Source organism: Pteropus medius, unplaced genomic scaffold (assembly GCF_902729225.1).
Source record: "Pteropus medius unplaced genomic scaffold, Ma_sr-lr_union100, whole genome shotgun sequence".
Taxonomy (NCBI): Eukaryota; Metazoa; Chordata; class Mammalia; order Chiroptera; family Pteropodidae; genus Pteropus; species Pteropus medius.
This window is the reverse complement of record NW_024349803.1, coordinates 10,282,625-10,304,245: the sequence shown is the minus strand read 5'-3', so window position 1 is coordinate 10,304,245 and position 21,621 is coordinate 10,282,625. Positions and strand designations below refer to the sequence as shown.

General features: G+C 34.7%; 1 protein-coding gene across 2 annotated transcripts in view; it reads right to left on the bottom strand.

The window, feature by feature from the left end:
- The window catches only part of ARMC8 (armadillo repeat containing 8), a 90,432-nt gene that overhangs the window by 50,938 nt on the left and 17,873 nt on the right, over nt 1–21,621 (bottom strand). The window contains exons 2-6 of one of the 2 annotated variants that reach the window (XM_039837259.1): nt 20,372–20,448; nt 9,687–9,758; nt 8,159–8,301; nt 7,962–8,059; nt 4,441–4,533 (exon numbers count right to left, since the gene is read on the bottom strand). In XM_039837259.1, the coding sequence (XP_039693193.1) occupies nt 4,441–4,533; nt 7,962–8,059; nt 8,159–8,301; nt 9,687–9,758; nt 20,372–20,448 (483 nt within the window). The remainder of the gene's footprint in view (nt 1–4,440; nt 4,534–7,961; nt 8,060–8,158; nt 8,302–9,686; nt 9,759–20,371; nt 20,449–21,621) is intronic. The other variant, XM_039837260.1, reaches the window with a different exon arrangement.

Sequence of the window (21,621 nt, the reverse complement as noted above, 5' to 3'; positions counted from 1 at the left end):
CAAAATAAGGAAGAGGGCACAGACATTATCCTGGCACAAGTCCATCGCAATTTTTAAATAGATATCATCACAGCAACAGAACTACTATGACTTCTACATTTCACATGCACAACCTCACCCTATGCCACAGAAGACAGTGGTAGTCATTCTTACAACTTAAGACTGATAAACTAGTAGGGAGATCTCTAAAATTAAATAACTGCAAGAGGAAGTGGAGCAGAGACTAATCAATGTCAGCACATTAGGGAACACTGAGATGGTGGGAAAACACAACACTCCATAACTAAGATAAGAATAACGTGTTTTTGGTTTCTATTTATATCTCATTTCTCTTCTTAAAATTATCACTTCTTAGAGTAGAAAGGTGAAGAAATAGAAAAATTCAGGTTTTATTTTTCATTAACTGTTTTCTACTAATTGATTTCCTGAAGATCTTTAAAGTGGCAGAAGCTAAAGGTTAATGCAAGGCTTTGAAGTTGTCACAGTTCTTATTCATTCATTTTATGTCCTACCCACCCCTTCAAATAATGAAAAGTCAACTGAAGCCAGGACAAGGATGGTATATCATGCTTACCATTAGTCAGAAGAGAAAAAAATGTAGCACTGAAAGTAGGCTACTTGTCTGTGTTTACCACTGAAAACCAGTTACTAGCCTAGAAAAAGCTCTCAAATTTCTCCAATCCACTGTTTAGCCAAGTATCAACTATCTTAGGGGTACTCATTCTTTCTTGGACCAAAATATTCATCATTTGAAGTGAGGAGATTATTATTCATTCATATTCTATCAGTAAACAAACCTGCTAAACATTTTATATACTATTAAAAGGGTCCTTAAAAAAAAAACTTCAGCAATTTCTCTCTTAATCTCTATATATTTTCTAACTCCTAATTTCTTATTTTTAATCACTGTATAAGATTCCACAGTTTGCTCAGGAAAACCTCCATTACATATTTTAGGTAGGTTCGAATGTCTCACTATTATAAACAATGTTTTGTTGAACTTGAAAGCTGCATCTCTGTGCAGATCCCTAGGGTATGAAGATAAATTCCCAGAGTACACTTGCTTGATATATTTACCATTATATATCCATCTAGAATAGTGCAAACTTGCTTTTATAATAACTGAAAATATTGACATTCTCAAGGCACAGGCTGTAAGTGTGCTCTCTGTCTTCCTACCTCATTCTCATATCTGCAATTAAATTATCGGTACTACTTATTGGGCATTTGCTATGTGCTGGGCACTGCTCTAAAGACTTTACTTGAATTGTCTCATTTGAAACATAGGAGTCTGTGGCTGATTCATTATAAAAACAGTGGAGACTTTAATGGAGGAGCCAAGAAAAGGAGGGTCTCCTATTTTCTCCTACTTAGTAATAAGTAGGTAACTAGAATAAATAGTGAAGATAAGCCTCGATTAGCCTTAGCTAACAAGTCAGCATACTAAGATTTTTTTCCCCTTTCCTTATAATTTGAACATCTCAAATTAATACTGGCAGTGCTTAACAGAATAGCTAAGTAGGCAGGATGCTGCCTCTGCCCTTTGCATCTCATTGTTCTTCTACCTCTGTTGCCCTTCTTTGAGGTAACTTAATAGATTTTACATTCTTCATGACATTTTATACATATACAAATATACAGGTATATTATTTCCACCTCTTTTAACACAAATGGTAGAATTCTACATATATAAAGTACTATATATATACTATAAATGTATATATATTACCCTAAACCTTTTATTTCCTTAATACTATATCTCTGAGATCACTTATATCAGTACATAAAGGGCTTTCTCATTTCTTTTTTGGCCTTATTCCATTGTACGATGTCCCATACTTTAACTAGTACCCTATGTTAGACATTTAGATTATTTTCAGTCTTTTACTAGTACATACATCACTTCGATGAATATCTATGTGCATGCATTTTTTTTCCCAAGAGCTAGATCACTTACTGATGGTGAAAAGATCAAGCACAATGCAATACTCTGAACGTACTGTTCACCACTGCTTACAAGACAATTTATTTTTTAATCCCTCAAATTCTTTGCCCCAAAGTTTGCAGCAAGTATTTCTTACAAAAGAAGCTCTTCCTCCTCTTTGGTCATACACAGGATTATGTAATAACAATTGCAAGGAAAGATTTTGTGGCTAAACCAACTAGAGAGGAAGAACTATCACTTGATTCTTATCAAGTCTCTTATTAATTTCTCCAAGTCAATCTACATGAATCTGGGGTTACTGAGGTAGCATCCACAGGGTAGGAGGCACATAAGCCCTCATGATCTTTAACTCCAATAGATAGGTCTCAGAAATCTGAGCAACTTCTTAAGTGGCAGCAATTTATAAGTTAGAATACCAATTAATATTATACCGGCCTCTTTTTGCTCCTCAATAAACCGGGAGAGAATGTCAAAGATATAATTATAACATAATGCTTTAGTAATAGTAATCTCTCCTCCTTCTGTCTCCTCTCCCCAAAGTATGGAAATTTATTTAATATTGATACTAGTGTATACAAATTTGTGAATGAATCTTAAAATTCTATTATGAATCTTATTTTGGGCATATATGTAAACTGAAAATTTTTTTTATGAAAATAAAAGGTTTTCATAATTAATAATACAGAGATCATCGGATAAGTTGTTTTCAAAAACACATTTTTAGTATATCAGTAGAGAAATTAGTATTGTATTTTAGGTTACTTCTGCTGTCACTGGGTTTATAAATATTATGTTTCCTGAGGTCTAGTTGTATCTCAGAAAACTTAGATTTGATCATCTAATTACAGTAGCAAATGCTAATTATCAGGCTAAAAGAAAACTGAGTTAAGAAGATTTTCTCTAGTAACATCGTCAGTTCTGTTCGTGGCATGAGGGTGCCTGTAAATTCTTGCTCAACCTAAGTTCTCTTCAGGGAAAGAGTGATTTAATAGTATTCCTTTATCTATGATTTCAACTAAAACAACGTTGAGAAGTTTCAGATGAGCAAGCCTATCAACTGAGGAAGCCTAAAAGTGTTGAGAAGTTTCTAATGAAAAATTCTAAAAGCAATTTGGGTAACTTCAGGAATGAGATTATTAAAACTTCTCATAATTTAACATAATTTGACATGTAGTAATTTTAAACACCCAGGTTCAATTTTTGGTGCCTTTTGGGATTACTGTAGTTATAACTGGTAGATGCTGTGTTCTCAAGCACTCAGGTAAAGATCTTTAATGAGGGAGAGAGTTCTGGAGTACCTTTTTCTACCTGCCACGGCTGGCTATAAAATATCTTTTCTTTTTGGAAGATTCTACACCCTGTTAGTTCAGCTCATTTTTAACAAATGAATTGCAACAAAATTGTTTTCTCGAAGCTTTTCTTTGCCCACCTCAAAAGATTAAGGATTGTTTGAAATCCCTGGTTCTGTGAGTTAGCTTACACACTGTCAGAGCAATCTGGGAAGATAAACTTCAAAGATTTTTATCAAAAATCTTAAATTCTAAATGTCTTAAATGGAACTGAATAGGCTGTGATAATCAGCTAGGATTTGGGAAGGGGTTTAAACATTTAAATTATAATTAATAGATAATTTTTCTGGAACCAAATAATTTAATTTTCTTTTTTTTTTTTGAAAACTGTTCTAAAATAGCATAGGTCTGTATCTACCTAGTTTAGTATGTGGGTGCTTACTTTTCTTTCCTTTCTTTTCTATACCTCCCCAGCTCCTCACTTTGTATTTGTATTATAAGTAGGTGAGTAATGCTCTCCTGAAAAAAAATTCAAAAAGATCTAAAATAATCAAAAAAGTACTCAATAGGTAAACTACAAAGCAAAATAAGTGGCACTTTATAGCACTCCTCAGTTTACGTTCAGGCCCTTTTAATGACAGAAATTTCTCCTTGTCTGAGATTACTTAAAACAATTTCCAACAATGTGGAAACTGACGGTGTGGGGAAATAGTACTGATCATACACTACTAGTAAGATTATAATATGGTACAACCTCTAGACAAGACAATCTGTAGTAAAATTACAAATGCACACACTCATTGATTCAACAATTCTGTTTCTTATATCTTACATACAAGGTACTTGTTGCAACACTGTTTTGTAATAAGACTGGAAACAAGCTACATGTCTAACAATAGAGGACTGGTTAAATAAATTACTGTACTTCTATACAGTAAAATACAATATGGCTATTTAAAAAAAAAAAGAAGGTGCTCCTTATGTACTGATAGGGAACAGCCTTTAAAACAAAACATGTTAAGTGAAAAATGCAAGGTGCATAAAGTATATATGATATACTATCATTTGTATCAAAAAAGGGGGGAGGGTGACATATAAATAAGTCTGCTTATATATATAGATTACATCTGGGAGGATACACAAAGGCACATCACCTGAGGGCATATAAGATTTTACATTACAGAGAATATTTATTCTGATTCTTACTTTACAGCAGTGTGAGAAGATCTGACAGATGTACTCCTGGGTGTAGCGGGACCTGCTAAGCAGCGCCATGAGGTGTGGTATCACCGTGGCATCCTGGAGTTGAGGGGAAGGAGAGCACAGCAACAAGGAACTCAGGCACTGTGGGTACATCTAACAAACTATATCCATGAGCAGGTAATTATGCAAGCCTTTTATCTTAATGACAGTAAATCAAATCTGCTTAAGGAACACAGGAAAACAAAAGCAACACAGCCATCAAAACTGCCTGGGCAAAGGACAAAGAGAACAGCTTTAATATTCAAAAATAAAATATAAGAACAGAAAATTCTCAATTTCTTTCCCATAATGAGCCTATCTTCCCACAATAAAACAAAATCACTTCAGTAAGACTTGATGGAAATCTGTTCTGAAACCCAAATGTGAGGTAACTAGTAAGGTATATAATAATAAATAGTTCACAAGGAGGAATCATTGTGTAAAAATAAAACTTGGCAATTTTTATCTCTGAAATGTTATGGTGTCAGTAACCAGTAACAATCACTCATAATGACTATAGTTAGTAAATTTCAATCTTCACAAGAGCCACTTCTCATAGCATACTCTCCACCTATTGCTGACAATTAGCAACATACATGATGGTACAGGAAGAGGGAAAAGAATCTACCCAACCTGCTGCAGGGCTCCCCAGGAATCTCCTTTTTTTTCGGAGTGCAAAAGGATTAAAAGGTGAAAGAGATTTGACCTGAACCACAGATGAAAAGGAGACTTAGCTCAAGAATCCTAGTCAATGCTGACATGAGCCTCAGAGTTATGCTTCTCAAGTATGATGTGCATGCAAATTCCCAGGGAATATTCTTTATGTGCAGATTCTGACTCCATAAGTTTGGAGTAGGACCTAAGATTCTGCATTCTTACTAGCTCCCAAGTGAGGCCAATGTTGCTTGGTCCACAGACCACACTTTGACTAAAGAAAACAGAGGGCAGGAAGAAAAAAGAATATCACTGTTGGGATGAATAAGATTTGGGGTTTCCCTTAGAATGAAAAGAATGCCCAAGATATATAAAAGCTAAGTAACAAAACAGAAGGCTGTTGATTCCCTACAAGTAGAAGCTTTTTCTCTTGCTTGTTAGTATAACCCTCTATGTTGTCAAAAGTAGTTTAAGTAACCCACTATGTTATTAAAAGTAGTTTAAAAACAAAATGAAAAAAAAAAATGGAACCTCAAAAAAAAAAGTCAGGTACTAAAACACATAGAAAGCAAAGGAAGAGAGATGAGACTGTCCAGTACCCATCTATTTTACTGGGAAGCGGGGGGCACACAATGGTTCCACTGGAAGAAGACAGGGAAGTGGGCAGCAGCTAAGATAGAATAAGCAATCAAAAGGAAGACTTTAAAAAGCCTCTATTAGGTTCTTAAAACCACTTCCATCTCCTTCCTTTCTTCCACTGCTCTCTCATCCCTCAGTATTCCCATCCCGCTTCTTCACATCTGCACCCCCTTTCTTCCAATTGTGTTATATATCTGCAGTTTACAGTTGAGCAAACTATTCTTTAACAGTTACACAATTTGCCCAAATTCACCCATCGGATACATAGGATTTCAAATGAGACATCATGCCCTCCTTCAGTTTGACTGCTGTCTTGAGTTTAGTGCGTGAGTTGCTGTGGCATCTGGCCTCTAAATAATCCAACTCACAGATGTCAGTTAATTACACTGAAACATTGCTCTCTGTCATTATCCCATCCAACAATTTCCATGGATTTTCCACTGTCTCTGAGGCATAAAGTTGAGATGTTTCAAAATTTACATTTCTTACTTTGAAAGTATTTCAATGTCCCTGGGACTTAATTTTTCTAATGTAAAAAAGTTAAGTTGGCGTATACCAGAGTTTTCCAAATTATGCACCATGATTCATTAGCATGTTATGAAATCAGTTTAGAGAGTGAGGAGGAAGGAGTTTAAACAGCTGGCCAGGATCAATTTCTCCCTCTATTACTGGTCTGGTGGTTAGGGAGAAACTTCCAGGATAAAGAAGATAGGTGGTTGGACAACAGGACGTTAGGAAAACAGACTGATATAGGAAGAGAGTCCTGCAGAATGCTTTGAGGTGGATGCTCGCAATTTAGGGCTGCTTATAGTAAACTAGTGTTCTCAGAGTAGTCCACGGACCAACTGGGAACTTGTTAGAAATGCAAATTATCAGGCCCCGCCTCAGACTCAGTGAATCAGAGACTCTGTAGGTAGGGTCCAGCAATCTGTGTTTAATAAGCCTGCTAAGTAATTCTAGTGCATGCTCAAGTTTGAGATCCACTGTAGTAAACAATTTCCGGATTTATGAGACATGGCTCCCTGAAGAATGTCACACATATCCCTGAGGTATAAAATTAAGATGCTTCATAATTTACAGCCTCCTTGCTGTGCGAGGTGACCCACAAACTTCCCTTACAGACCTTATGTATCATTACAGGCCAGAGGAGGATGTGTCTGATGTGTAGAGGACAGATTATAGAGCCATAGGACATGTCCCCTCTTCTTGCTAGCTTCGCCTATGCCTCTTGATTGCTTTTATTCTTGAAATATTTGTAAAGTGTGATTCTAGATAAGATCTCTGATTCATATGTGTCCGATCTGATATTCTAATTCTTTGTGTTAGCTCAGAGAATAACAACCAGCATTTTTTTTAAAAAATGAAAAAGCACAGAATAGGAAACAGAGAGCATCACATTTATGGAATTGTTTTGTGAAGACTGCCTCAGGATATTCTCTCTCTCTCTCTCTCTCTCACACACACACACACACACACACACACAAATTCACACATATACACAGTGTGACAATGGAAAATATATTTCTCATCATGGATTATGGATAAGCATGTTCGAAAAATATTGGCCTGGACAATTTTCATTAAGAAAGTCCCGTGTAATCAACAGATAAAAACACCCCCTAATTATCCCTGAGGTTTTTAAAAACTACTGAATGACTCCAAAGATCTTTGGATTCTCTCACATGTATTCTGATTCTAGCCTGGCAAGTAAGCCTCTTGCAAGCTGATTCTGCTTCACCTCTCCAGTCAAAACTAACACTGATGCCCTTTCCGCATTAGACTATTCTGTCTACTGTATTGTATATTCTCTTACATAGATCTTTCCTACACTGGCTCCTTTACTCTCAAAATCTTATCTATTATTCAAGACCAATGTCAAATTCTAGCTTCTCTATATAGCCTTCTCTGCTGGATTTAACCTAGAGCGAGTAGAACTCCTTATCACTCATTTAGAATTAAATATACTGCTTTAATTTGTATGTATCAGGAGATCGAAATGGGCCTTTTAAAAAAAAGCTTAAAAATTCCTCAAAGTCTGGGACTATCTTTTACTTCTTTACAAATTAGCAAGAACTCAAGTACTTCTTGAGATTTTTCTATAACTAACACCGTTATGATGAGTTTTGAGATGCTAATTAGAAGCATGCTATTAGTGAAATGTAACTGGTGGTTCAAAAACAACTAAAACTCACTGTGTACAGTAACTCTTCTGGAGTGACAGGACTGGTGAAGATGGTGCGCAGGCATCTGAGGCAAGCTTCAATGAACTTCAGGTCTGGGGACAGTAGTCCTAGTAAAATAGATTTGAAATTCACTCTTTCAACCCTTACTTAAAACGTTGCAAACTGATTCTAATTTTTACTTGTACAAAAATGACTTCTCCACATACCTTGCAGTAAGGCAGGGATAATGTGGCAATCTAGTAGAGACTTGACATTGTTTTCAGTACCCATAGCAAGACTTCCCAATACCACTGCACATTCGGTTTTCAGCTCTGTGCTTGAGGTTTCTTGCTGAAGCAAGTACAACAATCTAAAAAGAAGGAACTTGATAAACAGAAGAGACTAAAAACTTAAATAAAAGTAAATTAGCTAAAAGTAATGGGACAGAAAAAGGCTACTGATACATCGCACATACTAAAAATACAGTTGGTGAGCTTATAGGGGGCTAGGAAATGATCATTTTTTATTCTAAGCAAAAGGACTATCATAAAATCTCAGTTTATCGGAACTATAAATCTGAAAGTTGTCCAGAAGTAGTCTTTGTAGAAACAGCAACACCACAGTCCATGTTACCTGCCACTTCAGGATATGAAGACTCGCAATGCCAAGTGCTGCCAGATCTTAAATTCAGACTAGAAATGGACCTTGACTATCCAGAGCTATGGTTCAGAAATCACAAAGGTCTAGCCTAGAGGGAATATTCAGAATCCTTGGTTCAGCTCTTCAAGCAAGGAAGCTCTCTTCTTCCTCCAATTCTCCCATTTGGGGAATGAGGGGATCCTCCCACATCCACTCTAGCCCAGCCCACCAAACAACTACTCCCCAAATTCTAATCATCTACCACTTATGACTGTCTCTCTTATGTTCTAAGGTAGAATCATCATGCTCCCTAAAGCATATTTATTATATATATAAATATGAACACTACTCCCCTAAGGAAGGCTATTGAGTGCTTTATAGTTACCAAGTATGTATTTGAAGTTGGTTATGATAAAAACAGCATAACCATTAATCCCATACTAAAATACAGAATTAATCCCATATTAAAATACAGAAAAAAAAAAGAGAAAAGAAAAAAATCAAAGCATTTTAAAATTCTGAACGCAAAACTTATAACAACTGCACATAAAACTTAGATCTGAGTAGCAAAGGCAAATAGGAAGTCATACAAATGTCACTGTCTGCCAAAGGAAGCTTATTAGGTCATCAGAAGAAATCAAACTTTCTATGTTAACTTAAAAAACCGCAAATTCTAAAAATTACTTAAAAAGAAAAAATTAAAAACAAAGCAGGTCTTTTTTTTGTTTTTAATTCAAAAAAAGTTTTGAGAATCCTAAGAAATTATTATCTAATCATACAAAAACTGCCAAGGTTCCGAGGAGATAGGGAAGAAAGAAGCAGGCTGATGTATAACATTGCCTATCTACCTGACATATCCTTTTATTGTAGGGTCAATGATCTTCTTGAATTTCCAAAAAGTATTCATATATTCACTTTATTTTCCATTCTCTGGTACTTTATTATTATTTTTTAATGGATGCTTCATATAATTCACAGCCATTTTTTTTTAATTAAGTTTTTAAAAATAGAATAAGACAATACAGAAAAAAAAATTGATCTTATGGTTGAGAATGAGAAATACATTGGAAACTTAGTACAAATAGCAGAAAAAGGTGTCGATGGCAGCAAACGTACCTTGGAACAGCTCCTAAAACAATGAGGTTGGCCTTCTGCTTGTTGTTTCCAATTACAGCATTTTTCATGTCTCTGAATTCAGGGGAAGAGAAAAGGGTAAGGTATGTTGAGATGTCACAGAAAAATCAAAGAGCAATTCATTCTACTTTATCTTTATTATGCAACACCTTGGACTGGCAAGTATAGAAGTCAGTGACCCTTTAACACCGGACTGCCAAAGAGAAAGGATAGAGACAGGTGCTGAGTGAACCTGGGGGCCATAAAATAGTAGAGTAATGGAGTAGGGGAAGTGGGAGAAATCTTGAGTACTGGCAAAAGACCCCCAATACAAAAAAAAAAAAAAATTTGAGTTCTTCAAAAACAGGTCACCAAACCTTAAAATATAAAGAAATATAGACCACCTGCTCACTCACAGATCTGAGAGTGGAGAGTAAAAGCAACCGGCCCACAGAAAGCATCTGACCTTGTTTCCGAGAGAATGACTTTGTTCAGTCTTTTTCTGACATCTTTTGGACTGAATAATTTTTATAATTCCATTTTACCTCCTTATTGTCTTATTAGCTGTACCTCTTTGGGTTCTGATCTGTTCTTTTTTTAGTGGCTGCTTTACAATCTACACGTGCATCTTTTAACATCTTGGTCAATCCATGTCATGTGTATTCTAAGAGCCTTGCAAGTATATACTTCCATTTCCTCATCCATTCTCTATGCTGCTACTGTCACATATTTTATTTTTAAATTAGTAACAACATAACATATTGTTACTATTTTTGCTTTAGGAGTCAATTATCTTTTAAGGAGATTCAAAAATAAGAAAAAAATCTTTTATCTTTCTCACATATTCACCAGTATTTTGATTCTAGCTACATTCAGATCTTCACCAGGAATAAAATTTTATTCCACCATAAGAGTACTCTATCGATGACCAATTGGTTCACAAACACGTGGTTGATCCCAAAATAATGGTAGAGAAAAAATAAATAGCTCAATATAAACCTAGTACTATTAATAAAATGTTTAATAAAAAATACCCCAATTGGTCTGTAATGCTATCTTAATATAGAACACTGGAACACTATGTGATTCTATACAGCAGTGGTTCTCTAACTGGAGAAGAGGGCGTTACAGCCCCCTAGGGGCTTTTTAGATGTTTATGAAGGTATCTGGAAATTTCTGACCATAGTTTTTATAAAAAGACAGAAAGCATACTTTGAAATTTTTTAAAAACCTTCTTTTTCAGTATTGTACCTGCCCTGTAAATAAAAGGGAGATTATACTTTTTGTTTAAAGTTATTTCATTTGAGAAAATCAGATCACTAGCACAGTGGCACTGTATTTGAGTCATCATTACCATATATACCTATATTAGTCCACATTTGCAGCTCTTGCATTCACACTACTTCATTAAGTTCTCTAACATAGTCATACCTATGCATTTACATATTGAAACATTATAAATTATCTTTTTTAAACATCTTTAAAATTTTTTTCCTTTATATTATATGCAGGGAAGGCATTTTTGGAGTTATGTACATGAGTAGGTTATATTATTATGGATTTAATTTCAGCACAGTACAGGGGGTGTTACAAAATATTTATAAGGGGAAGTCAGGTCTGAGAGCGTTAAGATCACTACAATACAGCCTCAAAGTTCTTGGCTCACCCATTTCTTTCATATCTCCAAGAAAGGTCCGTTAAATAGTCATCCAGCATTTCTTTTGACTTCCCTTCTTTTAGGAGGCAAAGCTCTACAATATATACAAACTTTTTGCCATCCTTAAAAGTTACAACCCTGAAAAAGTTCTACAGTTGGCAAATGATGATCTTGTAGAAAAATACAGTAGAAAACGAGAGTTACTTTAAAAAAATCAACAACTAAATGCTAATAGTCAGCATGTATTTCCAATACTAACCTATATCGCTGGCACTAAAAATCCTTCTCAATTACCTTCTTAGATTGTTGCAGAAAAACACTGCTATAGCATAGGGATATGTTGAAAGCTGATTCTCCCCATAAGGTTTTGAATAGCATTTTCCTAAGTCTTGAGCCAAACACTGTGCCTGCTTAGTCTTCTTCCGTTAGCTCAGTGCCTGAGGGTGGGTTTATTTTTCAGGGCCTGAACTCTCTCTCTGTAAACTATCCTTCAGCCTTTCCATATGGTTCACGGGGGATAAGTAGGAGTAATTTTTTGTTTATGGCACCAAACTGAATGAAGCTTACTAAGGTTTTTACCAAGTTCTGATACAAGATTATAAAATTTGGTGATATCAAAGCCTCATTTAGCAAAGCACAGTTAGTGAGAGACTATACATCTAGGCTCCTACCTCCTTACGGATGCCTGTGGTTTTCTTAGAGACTTGTTTCGCAATCATCAGCTTACAGATCCTAATCTAGAGTTTGTCGCGTACTCTCAGCTTCTTCCCTTCTCCTGATGTGTTCTGCCTACACTAATGCAATACATTTATGTTCAGCAGCTATCTATTGAGAGTCTATTTTATGCCAGGTGCCATTCTGGATGCTCTCTCTGTTCCGGAACTCCCAACTATAATGTTTTGTCCAGATTTCTCCCCATTCTTCCTAAACTAAGCAGAAATGGGGTATCGCCACATTACCGTATAAACACATTTCAAATATCTGAAACCATGCCAGAGTGAATGTTTTTATAGACAAAAGAAAACAAAAACCCTTCTAAGACCAATTGTCCAGTTCTCTTAATAGTTTGCAAAAAGGACATGAAAGAGGCAGCTGGTAATTATAGAGTAAATCCAGCCTAAAGAGAACACGATTAATAAAATGCACCAATGTCTGAAAAAAAAAAAACTCTTGCTCTGACTCTAATAAGGACAATATATCTGTGCTAGATAAGGAAGAAGAGATGTTAATATTCAATAAATAAATTCTATTCAGTTACTATAAAGGCATTCTATAAGATCATTTCTATGAAATAGTTAGAACCAAAAGAGATGATAATCATCACATATACTCATCGTTAGCAGAGCTAAGTACAGGGTAGGATTCCATTTCAGAGCCAGCAGATGAAGCTTTTTTGAGTTCCCAGAGTATAGCTATTCTCTATCTCCTTATCCCCTCCCTCATACCTTTCTCAGGCTAACTACTCATCTTTCAAGTCTGAACTTAGATGTCAATGTCACTTCCTCCAAGAAGCATGCCCTGACAACTCCCAGGTCTGGGTCAGTTGTCCCTCCTGTATGCCCTCTATCATAATACACTCATTACTTTGTTAGGATAGAATTCTGTCTCCTCTTGTGAGATAAGAAAACCAGTCTGACCTGGAAATATCAGAGAAATTACCATCAATAGGTTACAAAATGTACCATATAAGAAATCCATATTTTTGTAAAATGCAAACTCACAACTATCATCCAAAATAGGAGCACAACAAAACTATGCAAGATTTATATCCTGCTTTGAAGTTTACAAAGCAGTCCATATCCATTATTTTATTTAATCTTTATCACAGCCTTGAGTAAGATTAACTCCATTTTACAGTTGAGGAAGCTAAGACTGAAGTTTGGGGCTTTTCTCAGAGCTTCACATTAAATGACAAAGCCAGTCTCAACTATGTCAAGTATTTTTTCCATTACTTCTGGCATATCAGGCATTTGTAACCATCTGACAAAAAGACAAAAGAATTCAGGAAATGTTTCCCTTTTTCATTCCGTGTTTCAATTTTACATTTTTATACAAAGTAAAAGTATTTCTAACTTTCAGTCAAAGATGTCTTTTTCCTAGATCAAAGGAATATAATCTCATATCTACCAATTCTTAATGTTTGGGGGGTGGGGGGGAATGCCTTACTTATATACTGAAATTCAACCATTAGTTTTGAGCTCAGCATGTGCTAGGCTCTATGAAGGATACAAAAGCATCACAAAATGGGATGCCTGATCTGAAGAGTTTACGATCTCCTTGGGGAGACAAAAATAACACCAACAATGTAAGGCTAGGCTATAAAATGAGTGCTTACAGAGCTTAGAAAAGTAGATGATAAAATACAAGCTTAACAGGTTTTGAGGCAATAGTAGGAACTAAGATGAACCTTAGAAAATGGCCAAGATTTGGGTAAGTAGATGGGGAGGGCAAAAAGAAAAGCCATTCATAGAAGACCACATTGGAAATGAAAATGACATGTTTCTGGGGCAGTACCAGGAGCCTGGATTGGAAAGAATGTTCCCTTTAAGAGGGCATGGAACATAAAGTTAGACAAGTGACAGGGAAAACAAACTAAAGGGAGATGGATTAAGGAGCAATCATGTTTTTGATTAAAAAACGGACATGAAGGAAACAATAACTGAGGACGATAAGCTGACTGTGGAATGGATTGGAATGCAGATAATACTAAAATTAAGAGAAGCAACTAAATGGCTAATGCCCTTCCTTGTGGTCCCCAGATTCCCTGAACTTATCATTGTCACAGCATCCACTAATAAAACTATCTCTTTCGTTATCTGTCTCCTCTTTTAGATTTTTGGATCCTCCAGAGCAGTGACTACATTATTCATCCTTATATACTCCCATACTAACTTAATGCCTAGTACCTAGTAGGCACTCAGCGAAATGTTTGTTGAAGGAATTAATCAATCTATCCAGGTATCTGGTTCTGTGCAAGTGATTTGAGTGGCAACCATAAGAACCGTTAATACAAAGAACATTTTCAAGAAGCAGCTAACAAAGTGATTTGATAGATACAGGAAATGTAATATATGACATATCTTAAGTGACTACTTCAAATCTGGGTACCGGGATGTAAAGAATACTAGGCAGCTTGGAGAATAAATGCCTTAGCAAGATAAGGATCTATCTTCATTTTGGACACAATTAACTATCTATGAGTGAGATGAGAATATCCAGATAGAAAAGCTAAAAAGTAAGCCTTGGGGTTATCCCACTGTTTAAGAGTGGGAAAAGAGGAGCCAATATTAAAATGTTATAAACTTGTATTTGTCAGAAAACAGTTTCAGCTAAAATATAACTAGCATCTTAAATTTGCCCACTAATAAATGAACTCAAGTGGCACCTTATTTTACATGGAAGCTAATCTTTCTTCTTCCTTTCTTTGCTCTGAAAGAGATTAATTTTTAGCGTGGTAAAGTAAAAGGGCTCAAATATTAAAACAACATACACAGTACCTATTACATCATATGTCTAAACTAAGGGTATTCTGATGGTGATCAAAATCAAGAGAGAAAGTAAACATTGCACAAGGCCATTAAAAAAAGTAGGAAAAGTAAAAAAAATAATTAGAATCTAGACCTGCCAGAGTGTATGAAGTTTCAATCAGGTACAAACATACATATTTCTAAACAGTCAGAAGAGCTTAAGTTTTAACTGAAAACATAATATTATCTAGAAACAGAAAATTATCTTTAAAATTATCGAAGGTGGGAGTCTGAAGCTAAAGATCCATTTGTGTCATTTTCACTTTGAAACTGTATTTTCGCTTACCCGAAGAAGCTCTTCTTTGGAATACTGTACATTCATTCTTGGTCTAATAAGTATGAAGTAGCCAAAAAATATACTGGATGCTGAAAGCTATAATCTGAGTATAAAGTGTGACCTATTTATAAAAACTCACTGCTCATAAGACATCCATAAAATAAAGAGAAAATACATTATTTGTAGATAGCTAGTATAAGGCAACATGGTAAGCAACTTACAATTATTTGGACTTAGAAAACAAACATACTGACTGTTCTGTCCCTGTAATTATTATGATGTTCTTTTTGGAAAAAGTAATATCCAAGCACTTAAGTACAATAAGTTTTCTATTATCCAGCATGGTTAGGGAATGAGATATAGTCATAGTCCAATTAAAGTTACCATTGCCATGTGTGAATTGCCAATTTTAAAAGAATTAAATAATAATGATTTATTATTCGAACTAAAGTTATTTTTATCATTAGTCTTTGATTTAGGAGGTGCTTGAGAAATATACAATGAATTTCATTTCAAGTCAACTTAGCCATTTATAGTGCACTTACTATAGGAATAAATTGAACAGAACTGAGAATTGGCAGTAATTTAGTTCAATTTTATAAACAAATTACCTATAGTATAGATTTTTGGAATGTATGTAGTGTCAGATACAGTTCCAATTTATATAAATACCTGCTCAGAAATTAAGTTATTGTATTTAACTCTTTATCAATATATGATTATAAATCACCTGACATTCTCAATAATAGAGTGAAATTTAATAACTGCATTAATAATAAACGCCAAACTGTTTTATGGCATATTAATAAATATTTTTTATATATGTAATCATTCCAAAGAACATCAAAAACATGTTAGAGCATTGTGGAATAATATGGCAGCACACAGCTAAGTGGTTTAGAAATATGAAAAGATATATACATATTTATAAACCAATATACAGCTATTCTTGGTATTAAAGTTAATCCCACATATACAAACAGCTTACCTATCTACATGTACAAACTACATCAATTTGATTTAATAATTTCTAGAGAATCTTGCCAGCCTTTAAACGATTCCCTGACTGAGCTGTCTCAGAATGCATAGTTTTAAAGATTCGGAATCGCTTTATTTCATTTGGTATTAAAGTCATCTTTGTTTATGTTTACCTATAACATTTTAAAAGTAACTGATTAAAAGTTTTAAGGGGATAAATATATATACATAAATACATACGTACAACACATACATACATAAACACACACAAATATATATTTATTTCTTATTTCTTTATTCAGATATTTCATTTGAATTATCCTAAAACTTATCCTTTAATTTAAAATGTCTTCAGAACAAAAGGCTTCATTTTATGGGAGCACATATCTTTAGCTCATGTGAGAAAATGGAACCTGTCTATAACCTACTGAAAATGATGTACATTATTTCCTGGAAAATTGAGTAATCATTACAAAAACAAACTATTTCTCATTAGTACATTAAAATACTTCAGAAGACACTTTTTAGAAATGGATACTTGGTGAAAATCACACAACAATTCTATAGTATCCAAACTGCCTGCCTGAGTTTACCAGAGAGAGCCTGTCTAGTTATGTTTCTATTTGACTTACAAACTACAAAGCCAGCCATATTGGCTCATATCATCTTATGCCTTTCAACACAGAGAATATCAATGCAGGGCCACATAGGGATGTCTGCTGATCTTCTCATGGAGAATCACTTATGTAAAAATCAGATCAGGTGCTCTAATTTAGATGTGTTTTAAAAAACCACAGTGTTTAAACAGCTTTGACTCACGACTTACAAAAACATCTTAAGTTATTTTTCTTCAACTATGACATTTAACACGGTTGAGCTAATACCACAGTAAATCACCAAAAAAAATCCTAATTGTTTTCTCTTAAATGATACGCGGATTTCTACACTAGAGGAAGCTCAGAATTTACAATGTAATACAGTTGATCACATATACCTACTCTCTGTTGTAGCTCCATATCTTACTCTATATCTAATGATCTATTCAGTTATGCATTTAAAACTTTGCTCTTTCGGTACCTGATTCTGTGTTCAAATCTTTGATACAATAGAAACATTTAAATTTATGCTAAATATTGTACTAACAAAAAAAAAATCTATCTCTAGATAAATCCTCATTCTTCAACAACTGAAATCAAGCAGTTCTTATGCTTAATAGTATTTTTCAACAAGGGCATATTCACTAAGTAAAATTGTCCTTTACGATGTTATCTACAGAGAAGTTCTCTACGTTTATGGGTAGAGCTACAGCTGTTACTCAGCTGAGTAGATTAGTTATAGACCATGATGAAAACTCATTGTTTATCTTATATTTCTTCAATTTTTTATTTCCTGCTATTTTGTTTTATATGTTCACAATCTTTATTGAGAAAAATCAAGCTTAACATAGGCAATAAAATGAGAAAACTCTGGTTGTCTAATAGCTAAAGCTAACTGTCAATTCTTTTATATCTTTTCAAGTAGATATTTTGGATGTGGGACTATTACTTCAGCCTCTGTCTTTTCCTTCTCTAAAATTAGTAGGCTGCCTTTGGTTGTTTACATCTCCCTTCTACCTACCTATCTTAGTCTAGTAACGGTCTCTGGTTGACTCAACAGTGGCTGTGTAAGGCATATAAAAAAAAAAAAAAGAATTGGTCAACTCTTTTCATAAACCTCATTTCGGTTCCCCCTGTCCTCTATCAATAACGTATGATTCCAGCATGAGACAAAGTTACTTAAAAATGTTAAAAATATAATTAACTTATTCTCTTGACTATGTATAATTAATTTTCAGACAGTTCCAAAGTTCAGGAAAGAATTAAGTCAGACAAAATAAATATTTCTCTCTGGGGAAAAGGAAGTTTTACCAAATCACACTACACATATCGCTATAAGGCCATATCTATTCTGATATAAAGTGAAATGATTCTGGATGATCTGTCCCTTTCAAACTATAAACAGATTTTAGTATTATAAGTAGCAATCACATTGGCTGGAATGTGTTATCATTCACATTCTCTTGTCTAAATCAAGAATTCTACCCCCTCTCCCTCTTCTCCTTCAGTTTGAATTGTTTTATTTATCTGATATTTTTTATTTGAGTTTTCCTTTCTCATCCTTGAAGAGAATCACATCTTATTTTTGAAGTTGTTTTAAATTAGGGCCAATTATAACTAACTACTAAAGTGCCAAATTGAGAGTATCTACCACATACCAGGTACTGAATTTGGTACTTCTGACTTAATCCTTCCAACAACTTGACAAGATTAGCAGTATTACTCTCACTTTACAAATGATGAAGTTGAGACTCAAGGGAGTTAAGTAACTTGCCTAAGCAAACAGCTGGGAAAGGGCTCCACCATGAAATGTCAGCACCAGGAATTCAACCTACTGTTGTCCAAATGCAAAATCATACACTCTTTCCACTCTACCACTCCTTCACAAAAACCATTCTTACCTGTCTTAGCTGACAGCTAAGTGTCTGAGACTTAACAATTTTTTACAAGGCACTAAGCTATCAAACTACACCTTAGCTTCTTGTTATAATATGCTCTTTCCAATTTTTTAAATGCTTTATTTGATGTTTTATCAACTTTCAAGAAGCTACAGTGTTGTGGTAAATAAAAAAAAATTTTAAAGTGAGACGTAACACTAGAATTAGCTACGTATATCGGCTACACCTCAAGATATGTCTTTTATGTAGAATCCTTGATTGATAAATTTAGCTTTTTGTCTAAATAACCATAGCAGCAGGGATAATAAATAACATCACCTTCTACTATCATTCACTGAACACTTAATGAGTCTGACATTTTCAACTAAACTATTTAATGAGGAGTCTTAAGTGATTCTTAATCTGGTGATTAGATTAAATTGCCTAGTAATTTCTAGGATTATCAATATACAAAGCTAACCCCCTCGACTAATTGTATGTAGGTACAACCCAAACTGATTTAACAGATGATTTAATACCACATTTATAGTAATAATCAAACTAGTCTAAAAGGGGCTAATGATTATAAAGTTTCCTAGTTACAGGGACAAAAACAAAGTTATTTAGCATAATGAGAAAACAAGGAATATCATCTCTCATTTCTGTAGACTGAGAAGATGTGAAAATAAGGTGTCAAGTATCCCAGGCAAGTCTCCATTCAGCTCTTCACCTTCTCTTCTAGCTAAATTTAAATAGTCAAGCAGCCCTTACTTTTTATCTTGCCTCAGTTTACAAATGCACATCCCCAAGAAAACCCTTTTACAATGCCTTGGGGGTGGGGAATGAGAGAAGGGAGAATGGGGTTTGGATGAGAATTGCAGTCAGTAGAAACTTCTAAAAACAAAGCATCCTAGCCTTGTCATGGTTAAGCAAGAGTTAAACTGAAAGCACTATTTGGCTGATAACACTAGCAGAGTAAGAGAAGAAGAAAGGGACTATTTGTGCCTTCACTGCTATCCCAAATGTATTCCATCCTGACCTTTTATTGTGTCCTCCTTTCCCTGGACGGAGTTCAGGCCTGTGAACACCATGTGGTCCCCAATCCTATGAGGAGTCTCAGGCTAGACCTTGTTCCTTAGAACTAATGTGTTAAGAGTGTGATCATCTGCTGTTTGGAGAATTCATCTTTCAAGCAGTTGCAATCTTATCGCACTTGTTCCATTTAATTTTTTTAAAGCATAATCACCTCAGATATGTTGCTTAAAAATGTTTCCTCTCATTAAACAGAGAATTTTGCAGAAAAGAAGGACATTTAGGTCATCGAGAGTTTATTTAAATTTTCTAATGACTGCTTTCTAAATCCTGATATGTAAAACATCACTAAGATATCCAAGCCTGAGAGACAGTCAATGAGTTAACCAAAATCAAAACAACAAAAATCCTCTGACCTATCCACCCACTCCTTTCCAATTATAAAACATCATCAATTTTATGCTCTTGCTTTGCTGGATATTAAAGTCACAAAAGCACTCTACAAAGGAAACGTTCCTTAAAATGTCAAACAAGTATTCTACCAAAAAGTGAAGCTAACCATGTCAGTTAACAGCTATACAATAGACCATTCTTTAACAGTACAATAAAGTCATGAATGTTAAGGGGTCTTTCCAAAATGGAAGAAAAGTTATAAGTCTGCATTTTCAGAATTATAATATTTGGCAGATTCAAACATGAAAACAAACAAGACTTTTGAGAGACTCTTAAATACATACTACTTACATGACACCTTGTAGAACTTTCTGGGGATCAGGGTCAAATAGCCTGTCAACATAGTGGCGACTGCTAGCTGTTACTTCCTAGAAAGTGGGGGGAAAAATTATGACATCTGAAGCCATGCAAATCACAAATTCACAGCATCACCTACAACATCAATAGCTATATAATCTAACTTAAGGTAGATGCATTAGAATTTCTATAATATACTTATTGTGTTAAATAATTCTGAGAAAAGCTTGTGACAAGATAATAAGATGGGGAAGAAAGAAGACACCTGGTTCCCACTAAAAACATAACAAGACAGTAGGACCTTTGTGGTGAGTCCTGCAAGCTTTGCCAACAGATGAACTGGGCATAAGTGTTAAGAAGCAGCTAAGTTTCTTAATTAACTGTTGGATGTCACCTACATATGAATGAGATAGGAATGTTGCTTCTGTTAAGTACCCACTACAGGGAGAAAAAGTCTGGCTCGCAGCAAGGAAAAAGGGTAAGGGTTTCATAAACAGTCTACCGAGTTAGTTTGGGTTCAAGAGGAAGACCCTTGGACTGACAGAGGAGTAATAGCATTGCTAGGAGGCAGACATATGTAAAAAATAAAAACTAAAATAAAGGAGTTGTCACACTTTCTGTTGAGGGAAAAATAATTAAGAATTAGAGTGATTTTTCAGGTCCAAGACAGTTAATTTAGTCTGAACTGGCTAAGACTACAAAGAAAGGGGAGAGTTAGAGCATAATGGGCAAAGGGAATCACTTACCTCCTTTTATTTGTATAATAAAGCTTGCTCTATTATGTTATTTCTTATAATACTTATTCTGGGGAGGTAATAGTGATTTTTTTTTAATATTTAACTTTCAATACTTAATATTATTTAAAACAAAATTAGTTTAAAAACCAGAGAAAAAGCATTTTTTTTGTCCCTTGCTGTTTCTTTCTGATGTCTGCTAAAATATGTTTATGTACTGCTACCCATTTGCAACAAATTATTATAGAGAGGAGAAAATACTTTTCCAGTTTACTCTGAATCCCTGAAAAGAGTTAACCACCAACACAGTGCCAGCTTAATCTTCAGAATCACAAAAAAATAACTCTGAAGAAAAACTACATAAATTCTAACTTCCTGACAAGACAGTAACTTAAAAATCAAAGAATATTTTTATATTATGAGCTTGCTACCAAAATATCCTCGTGGGCAACTCAAATACCCACATTTGGTACATACTCCATTTATAGAGAACAAACAGTGGCAGTAAAA